Consider the following 9,323-nt stretch of genomic DNA (forward strand, 5'->3'; position numbering starts at 1 on the left):
TTTCCGAGGTATATGCAGACTCAAATAGAATTGAAGTTCTTTGAATTAAATCAGGATTGAATGACTGTGGGAGAATACGAGAAGAAATTTACCAAATTGGCTAGGTTTGTTAAAGATTATGTGGACACGGATGAGAAGAAAGCGAAAAGATTTCAACAAGGATTGAAGCCTTGGCTACGAAGCAGAGTGGCTGCTTTTGAATTGGCCACATATGCTGAAGTGGTCCAAAAGGCAATGGTAATTGAAGGAGAAAGTGACCAAAATTCGAAGGAGAAAGAGAGTAAGAAAAGAAAGTTTGGAAGTAGTGGAGAAGGATCGGCTCAAGGAAGCCAAAGTGGAAAGAATTTCAAGAAGTTTGGATTCCAAAACCAAGGAGGATCCCGAAGCTTTAAGAAAAGGGATAGTAAGAGTCAGAGGAATAGGATTCAAGGGTAGAGATTCCAGCAAGCAACAAATCAGGAGTGTAAATTCTGTAACAAGAGACACACGGGCAACTGCAATAAGGCTGACATCGTCTGTTATAGGTGCAATACGTAAGGTCACTATGCAAATGATTGCCGAAACCCGAAGCCTTCCGTTACATACTTTAAATATGGAAAGACTGGTCACATGTCGAGAGATTGCAAGACCCCCGGAAACAACAAGTTGATACAATTGACGGCCGCTCCTTCCAATCAAGCAATGACATCTTCTTTCCCAATTCTTCAACTTCCTTCAAATCAACCTTCTGAATCTGTAACTCCAGTGTTTCCTCCCTCATATCCTGCTCAGGCCCGGACATTCAACATGAACATCGAGGATGCTGTTCAGAGTTCTGAAATTGTAGCAGGTACTCTTTATGTCAATAACATCAATGCTAAAGTGCTATTTGATTCCAGAGCTTCTAAATCTTTCATATTTGAATCTTTTATTGGCAATTTGAATTGTGAAATTGAACCATTAGTTGAACCCTTATCTATCATTTTGGCTAATCAAGAACGAATATCTGTTAAAGATGTTTGCCCTCGGTGTAAATTAGAGATTTCAGGCTATAGTTTCCCTGCTTCCCTCATACCTTTCCAATTAGGAGAATTTGACGTTATATTAGGAATGGATTGGTTAGCAGAGCATGGTGCTCAGATAGATTATAAGAAGAAGAAAGTAATTCTTAATTCCCCTCAAGGAAATAGAGTAGAGTTTAAAGGGCAGAAGCAAGTTAAGATGTTTTTGACAATAATTTAAGATAAAAGACTGTTAAGACAAGGGTGTGAAGGGAATTTGTCTCATGTAATTGATAGATCTAAGGAGACGCCGAATATAGGGAGTATTCCGATAGTTAGCGAATTTCCCGATGTATTTCCTGACGAACTTCCTGGATTACCGCTTGATCGTCAAATCGAATTTTCTATCGACTTAGGTTCTTAGGTTCTTAGGTCCCGGCGTGGAACCTGTATCAAAGGCACCTTATCATATGGCACAACCAGAAATGAAGGAATTGGCCAAGCAATTACATGAACTATTGGATAAAGGAGTTATAAGGCCGAGTGTATCTCCATGGGGTGCTCCAGTTTTATTTGTGAAAAAAAAGGATGAAAGTATGAGATTGTGCATTGACTATAGAGAGTTGAATAAATTGACCATCAAGAATAAGTATCTGTTACCTCGTATTGATGACTTATTTGACCAACTTAAATGAGCGACTTATTTCTCAAATATTGACTTGCGATCGGGATATCATCAGTTGAAGATTAAGCTGGAAGACATACCAAAGACTGTTTTCAGAATCAGATACGGACATTACGAGTTTCTACTTATGGCATTCAGACTGACAAATACGCCAGCCGCCTTTATGGATTTGATGAATCGAGTATTCAAGGAGCATTTGGATAAGTTTGTCATTGTGTTTATCGACGACATTTTAATATACTCAAAGACCAAGGAAGAACATGTTGAACATCTGAGAATAGCTTTGGAGACTTTAAGAAAGGAGAAGTTATATGCAAAATTTTTGAAGTGTGAATTTTGGTTGCGAGAAGTTCAGTTTCTAGGACACATTGTCAGTAGGGAAGGGATTCGAGTTGATCCAGCAAAGATAGATGCTGTAATGAACTGGGAGAGGCCAAAGACCCCAACTGAAGTTAGAAGTTTCATGGGATTGGCCGGATACTATCAAAGATTTGTGAAGGATTTTTCTAAGATTTCGGTACCACTGACAAAATTAACCCGAAATAATGAGAAGTTTGAATGGACAGAGAAATATGAAAGGAGTTTTCAAGAATTAAAGCAAAAGTTGGTTACTACTCCAGTTTTAGCTTTGCTAGATGATAAAGGAGATTTTGTGATATTCAGTGATGCGTCACACAAAGGATTGGGTTGTGTTTTAATGCAACACGGGAAGGTGATAGCCTACGTGTCAAGACAACTTAAGCCTCACGAGCAAAGGTACCCAACTCACGACTTGGAACTGGTTGCAATTGTATTTGCCTTGAAGTTGTGGAGACATTATCTATATGGAGAGAAATGTGAGATATATACGGATCACAAGAGCCTGAAGTATATTTTCACTTAGAAGGAATTAAACATGAGGCAACGAAGATGGTTGGAGTTGATTAAGGACTACGATTGCACAATCAATTATCATCCTGGAAAAATGAACATAGTAGCGGATGCTTTGAGTCGCAATGAGAGACTAAATATGTTGACCATGGCCCAAGAGTTATCAAAGGAATTTGAGAAGATGGAAATTGAGATTCGAGCTCCAAGTGCACCTACAGAAATGATTTGTACGTTGACTTTTCAACCAGAATTACTAGGAAAGATCAAGAAGTGTCAAGAAGAAGTAATGAATCAAAGGATAAATGAGTTGAACGGAGAAAAGATTTGCCCTCAGAAAGACAACCAAGGAATTCTAAGATTCTCATCAAGAATTTGGATACCGAATGTGGAAGAATTGAGGAACGAGATTTTGAAGAATGCTCACAACTCAGAATTTTCTATTCACCCAGGAAGCATAAAAATGTATCAAGATTTGAAATAAAAATTTTAGTGGCCGGATATGAAGAAGGAGATTGCTCAATGGATTAGTAAGTGTTACAAGTGTCAAAGGGTAAAAGCCGAACATCAGAGACCGAGTGGACTAATTCAGCCCTTAGAAATACCTGAATGGAAGTGGGAGCACATTGCAATGGACTTTATAGTTGGATTACCAAGGACAAAATCTAATCATGACGCTATTTGGGTAATAATCGATCGATTGACTAAGTCATCTCATTTTCTACCGATTAACGAGAGATTCTCAATGGACAAGTTGATTTATATGTATCTTAAGGAAATTGTTACTCGCCATGGAGTTCCAGTATCTATCATGTCGGATAGAGACTCTCGTTTCAACTCTAGATTTTGGAAGCAATTCCAAGAACATTTGGGAACTCGACTCAGGATGAGCACTGCCTATCACCCAAAGACGGATGGACAGAGTGAGCGCACGATCCAGACCATAGAAGACATGTTGAGATCTTGTGCCTTAGACTTTAAAGGAAATTAGGACGATCACCTACCTTTAGTAGAGTTTTCGTATAACAATAGCTTTCATGCCAGTATTGGAATGCCCCCGTACGAAGCTCTTTATGGAAGAAAGTGTAGATCACCCATATGTTGGGATGAAGTTGGAGAGCGAAAGGTAATTGGCCCCGAACTGATTCAGCAAACAAAAGAAGCGGTGAATTTGATTCGAAATCGATTGATCGTAGCTCAGGTGAGACAACGAAAGTATGTTGATCCACGCAGAAGGAATATAGAGTATGAAATGGGAGAAACCGTTCTGTTGAAAGTGTCGCAATGGAAAGGGATAACTAGATTTGGAAAGAAAGGAAAGTTGAGTCCAAGATTTGTCGGACCTTTTGAGATTTTGGGTAAAGTTGGAAAAGTGGCGTACGAGTTGGCTTTACCACCTCAAATGCAGCACATTCACAACGTTTTTCACGTATCATTGCTTAAGAAGTTCAACCCCGACACCAAATGTGTCATTGAGAATGAACCAGTGGAGATTGAGCCAGATTTATCTTATGTTGAGCAACCTGTTAGCATTCTAGATAGAAAGGATAAAGTGTTAAGGAATAAGATAGTTCCTTTAGTTAAAGTTTTATGGAGAAATCCCAAAGTTGAAGGGTCAACATGGGAATTAGAAAGTGATATAAAAGATGAGTTTCCTCATCTGTTTGCTTAGATTCTGGGGACAGAATCCTTAAAGGGGGGAAGGTTGTAACGACTGTAAATATTATGATATTATAAATTATATGATGTGGCATTTCTGTGCATTATTGTGAGTACATAAGTTTCTAAATATTGTTTTCCAGTGATTCTGTGTAGTAAGTAAATACGAATATATTTTTCTTCGAGACGATTCGAATCTTCGTACAAATATTTGGATATGGAAATTCTCTGCTTAGACGAATAGATAAATTGGTATAATGCTAGATTAAATTTTTAAAGCTTTATTTGCATTAAAATCTAATTAAATTGTATTTTTATGTGGTTTATTATAGAAGTAGTATTATAAATAAAATTCTTTTGAAAAATATTTTTTATTCAAATTTCTTGAAAATACTCTTATAAAATTTCTAAAATTTTAAAGTAAATTATGGAATAATTTTTGTGATTTATGGAATTGTATTTTATTTATTAAAATTTATTCCTTTTAAGCATATTTTTAATTCTATAAAAATGATTACTAGATTACTAATGTGCCCTTACATGCAAAATTCTTTATAAAAGAGACCAAGGATAGGATTGCCATTTCCAACCCCACTCTCATTTTGACCAAGTAAAACACCCATGTGCCCTTGCATGCACTAGTGTTTAAGCTTATAGAAAGGGCATAGGAGTCATTTCTCCATTCCACTACCATTTTAACACAACAAAATCCAAAACACAAGTCACATTCTCTCATTTTGCACACCACTTCACTCCCTCCCTCCCCTTTTTCCTCCCTCTCGGACGAAGCCTCCCCACCCCCTCTTCTTTCATTTTTTTTCTTTCCTTTCCAAACACTTTGATCAAGGACCTAGTTCCCTCATATTTTCACCTTTATACTTGAATATTTAGCTCATAAAAGGTATGTTTAACTAATTGTTGATGTGTTTTTATAGCCAAGATTTAGGCCTTGAATTCTCATGGATTTAAGGACTAAAATCATAAGGGCTTAAAAATATGGACTTGATATGATCTTGGAGGAGTATTTTTACTTCAGTATTCCAAGTCATAATCTTGTTCATAGCATTTGGCAATGATTTATTAAAAAGGCCGAATGTATATGGTTGATTCTTTAGAAATTTCTATGAAAATGACTTTGTATGTTGCTTATAAACCATTTTGCTTCAAAAATGATGAGATATGATGTTTAAACTCTTGAATGCTATGCATATCTTCAAATATATTAAGTTTTAATACTTGCATGTTATTTATAGCCCTTGTATGTTAAAATTTACCCTTGCATGTTGATTTACAAGCGAATTTAGACTAGGAAACCATGCTTGTTTGCTTTGAGCCTTGATACTTGATTTTGATGAGGTGCATGCCACGAATTATGTGTTAAAATGCTAGTTTAAAATGTATATGATGGTAGGAGCATTAAATCAGTAGGTGTCATGATGTTTCCATGCATGTGTAGTTCGAATTATTGCTTTAAAATGACTAAGTAATGGCTTGTCTTGTGAGGTGTTACTTTGCTTGTCCTTATAATTGATTGCTTGCTAAATAAAGTGGTAAATCAACTTTGTGAACTATAGGTCAGTAGGTGTTAGCATGACATTAGGTTTGGTTGTTGGTTGGTTTATTGGTTTTGATGGTTAAGAAGGGAGTTAAGGTGGAAGGGATGCATTAGTCCTATTTGGACAGATTTTTGCACTAGAAGTGTAGGTCATTTTAGGTATGCATTTATGAGGCCTTGTTAGGCCCAAGTTCAGTGGAGTTAGGACTTGGTATGTACCTGAGTCCAATAGCTTTTGATTGGGTAGAATCATGCATTTAGTTAGGTGCACAAGCACAAAACCGAGAAGAACTCTAAACAGGGCAGATTTGGTACAAGTCCATATTTGACCCATTATAACCATGTTTTAGGATAAGGATTCATTGGTACTTGGTTTATAATAGTATAAAGAAGTTCTAGGAAGCTTAACAAGTCATTAAAATCAATAATTGAACAATTTAAGTGAGTTTTAAGTTGGTAAAAGTAAGGCAGATTTATGTCAACTTCCACTTGAGGCCTAGGGAGGCCCAAGTGAGGTTTTTGAGTCATTCCAACTTTAAGAGTTTGTTTAAAGTCTTAGGAACCTCAGAGAGTTTGTTTGGAGTGAAGGCCCAAGGTGGAGATACCCCATTTCCACCAAAACACCTGAGAGTCACCATAAGAGTTGCATTAGGAAGCCTATAAGGATTGCATTGTGTTTAAGTGCTTTATGAGTGAGGCCTTGATAAGTGGCATTTTATACCACTTAGAACGTCTTATAATAGCTTGAATTGGTGTCTTGAAATCAAGTATTTTGTGTATTTGATGCGTTTTTCTAGTGTTTGTGCATTTCAGGGTATTAGTTGCATTTCGGGGGAAAATTCATCAATAATAAGCCTTGACATATGTTCAGTATTGTAAGTGGGAAGAGAGGAGCAGATTACAATGAAGAAACGGAGAAAATCAGACCATTTTTCCAGAAGGGGTCTGAGAGCCCGCTCAGCAATCTATTCCTGTTTGGCTTCCACCTTCTGAGTAATCTGGGTTTTATGGGACTCCTATATAAGTAGATTTCAGAGATGTTTCAAGAAGGTTGGATCGTAGTATTAATCAAGGAGCGAAGGAGATGAGGAAGAAGACCGTTTTAGCACACCGTAACGAAGAGGAAGCATATTTTCTTGTGATTCTTATTTCGTTGTAATGTTGGATGCTAGTTTTCTTTACTTTGAACCTATTTACTCTTGTGACGTACTCAGGTTTAATATAATTAGTTTAGTTATTATTCTCTTGTGTTTATTTATCATGCTTTCATATGAACCCATGATGACGATGAGTGCTATCATGGGCTAATCGTGATCATGGGGTCGTAACGGATTTACAATGGAATTCTTTAGTTAGTTGTTTAATACCTTAGTGTGTGATGATTGTATGATATCTAGTATTGGTTGTGCTTATTCGTCTTATGTGCTTCGCGAACATATAAGATAGGGTGTTAATCTCTTGCGAAGCGACGGTGGATCTTGAGATTTAGAACTTGCCATGCTAGCATAGGTTCATATACGAGTATGCATGATTAGTGGGTAACTCTAACCATTTTATTCACCCTGTGTAATCAAAAGGAATAACTTGTTCTTAAATCGTTATGTTGTCAATTTCTGTAGACATATAAGGACTCAACATAATTGATGCATATTCAACTTCTATCTTTATTGTGGATGTTTGGTAGAATGGTATTAGTACAATGAAAGTTGGCTTTTATCAGTTTCGTGTTATTCGATTAATATCATCACTGTTGCATGCTAAGGGTAATAACAATGACTATTGAAGGAAGTAGTAATGAAGTTGTGATCTCATGAGTGTTTTAATATTGTTAATTCGAAGTGTTAATTAAGTATTCTATATTACTTGCGAACGCGTATACTTGCGTGTATTATTAGCGCGTGATTTCGCCCTAACAAGTTTTTGGCGCCGATGCCGGGGACTCGGCGTATTTGTTTAGTTTATGTACTTACCATCATTGGTCATTAGGACTCAGTGATTAAGACGTGTTACTTATTATTTCCGGTTGTATTTCAGGTACTTTAGCGAGCGTTTATGCAAACTCATTCTCGTACTCGCAAGAGAACTTTAGATACAGCTGAGGAGATAGACAAAGTTCTTGATATTTCGGAGAAGATAGATTTTGAAGATTCGGATTCAGGAAGTGAGCAGAAAGAGCCAGTAATCATGGGTGATCGTATTGTTCCGGCAGATCCAGCTCTTATGGACTGTTCTCGGCCTAAAATTGATGACATTCATTCTAGCATCATGCACCCGGCTATTGAGGCCAATAACTTTGAAATCAAGCTGGGCACTATTCAGATGGTGCAGAATTTTGTTTCGTTCGGAGGTGCTGCGACTGAAGACCCCAACATGCACATAAGGAATTTTGTCGAGATTTGCAGTACTTTTAAATAAAATGGTGTGACTGATGAGGCTATAGAGCTAAGGCTTTTCCCATTCTTTGTGAAGGATAAAGCTAAGGACTGGTTACATTCTAAACCAGCCGGGTCCATCACTATTTGGCAAGATCTTGCACAAAAGTTTCTGGTGAAGTTTTACCCAATGGCAAAGACTGCGGCTATGAGGAGTGCTCTTACTCAGTTTACGCAGCAACCTACAGAATCTATGTACGAAGCTTGGGAGCACTACAAGGAGATGTTGAGAAAGTGTCCACATCATGGAATGCCTGATTGGATGGTGATCACTGGTTTTTATAATGGTTTGGGGGTCCAATCTTGGCCCATGCTTGATGCAGCACCTGGAGGCGCCTTGTGGGCCAAAAGCTATACTGAGGCTTATAATCTTATTGAGACTATGGCTGCAAATGAGCATCAGAACCCAACTCAAAGGATGATACCTGGGAAGGTAGCAGGTATTCTGGAAGTCGATGCAACCACCGCTATTGCAGCGCAGCTCCAAGCGCTGTCTATGAAGGTCGACTCACTAGCCACCTATGGAGTTAATCAGTTAGCTATGGTCTGTGAGCTTTGTGCAGGTTCTCATGCTACTGATCAGTGTTCTCTAGTTAACGAATCTGTTCAGTATGTGAACAATTATTAGTGACAACAGCAGCCTGTGCCCGCCACTTATCATACTAACAACAGAAATCATCCAAATTTCAGCTGGAGTAATAATCAGAATGCTATTCAGAAACCATATCAGCAAGGCGTAAGTAAGCAGTTCAATCCACCTGAATTTCAGCAACCACAACATTATGCTTAAAGGCAATCATATCCTCAACAGGGAGGTGCAGCTGTACCCACTAGTGCTAATTTTGAGGAACTTAAGCTATTGTGCAAGAGTCAGGCGGTGTCGATCAAGACCTTGGAAAATCAAATTGGTCAAATAGCCAATAAAGTGCTCAATCGTCAACCTGGCACACTTTCTAGTGATATTGAAGTGCCAGGCAGGAAGGAAGCTAAAGAGCAATTCAAGGCTATTACCTTAAGGTCTGGAAAAGTTGCTGATGCTGAAAAAGTAAAAGAAGGAGAAGCTGAAGTTGGAAATGAAGAAGCTAAGAAAAAGGAGAAAGCGGCGGAACCAAGGAAGACTACTGTTGAACACACTCTGCCTGAGG

General features: G+C 37.9%; 1 protein-coding gene and 1 non-coding gene across 2 annotated transcripts; one reads left to right on the forward strand and one right to left on the reverse strand.

Annotated features, from left to right (window-relative positions):
• Nucleotides 1-609: 609 nt before the first annotated feature.
• Nucleotides 610-1,221, forward strand: LOC141690605 (uncharacterized). The gene has a single exon (XM_074495391.1). It carries the CDS (start codon nt 610-612, stop codon nt 1,219-1,221), a length of 612 nt encoding a protein of 203 aa, XP_074351492.1.
• Nucleotides 1,222-8,323: 7,102 nt separating this feature from the next.
• On the reverse strand, nt 8,324-8,430 carry LOC141694245 (small nucleolar RNA R71). The gene has a single exon (XR_012563566.1). It is a non-coding gene; the product is annotated as a small nucleolar RNA R71 (small nucleolar RNA).
• Between the last annotated feature and the right edge of the window lie 893 nt (nt 8,431-9,323).

The sequence above is a fragment of the Apium graveolens genome, chromosome 10 (assembly GCF_009905375.1).
Source record: "Apium graveolens cultivar Ventura chromosome 10, ASM990537v1, whole genome shotgun sequence".
In the NCBI taxonomy this organism is placed as follows: Eukaryota; Viridiplantae; Streptophyta; class Magnoliopsida; order Apiales; family Apiaceae; genus Apium; species Apium graveolens.

What these genes read in the sequence shown, in the direction of transcription:
- LOC141690605 (XM_074495391.1), top strand. Translation starts at nt 610, where the DNA reads ATGTCGAGAGATTGCAAGACCCCCGGAAACAACAAGTTGATACAATTG.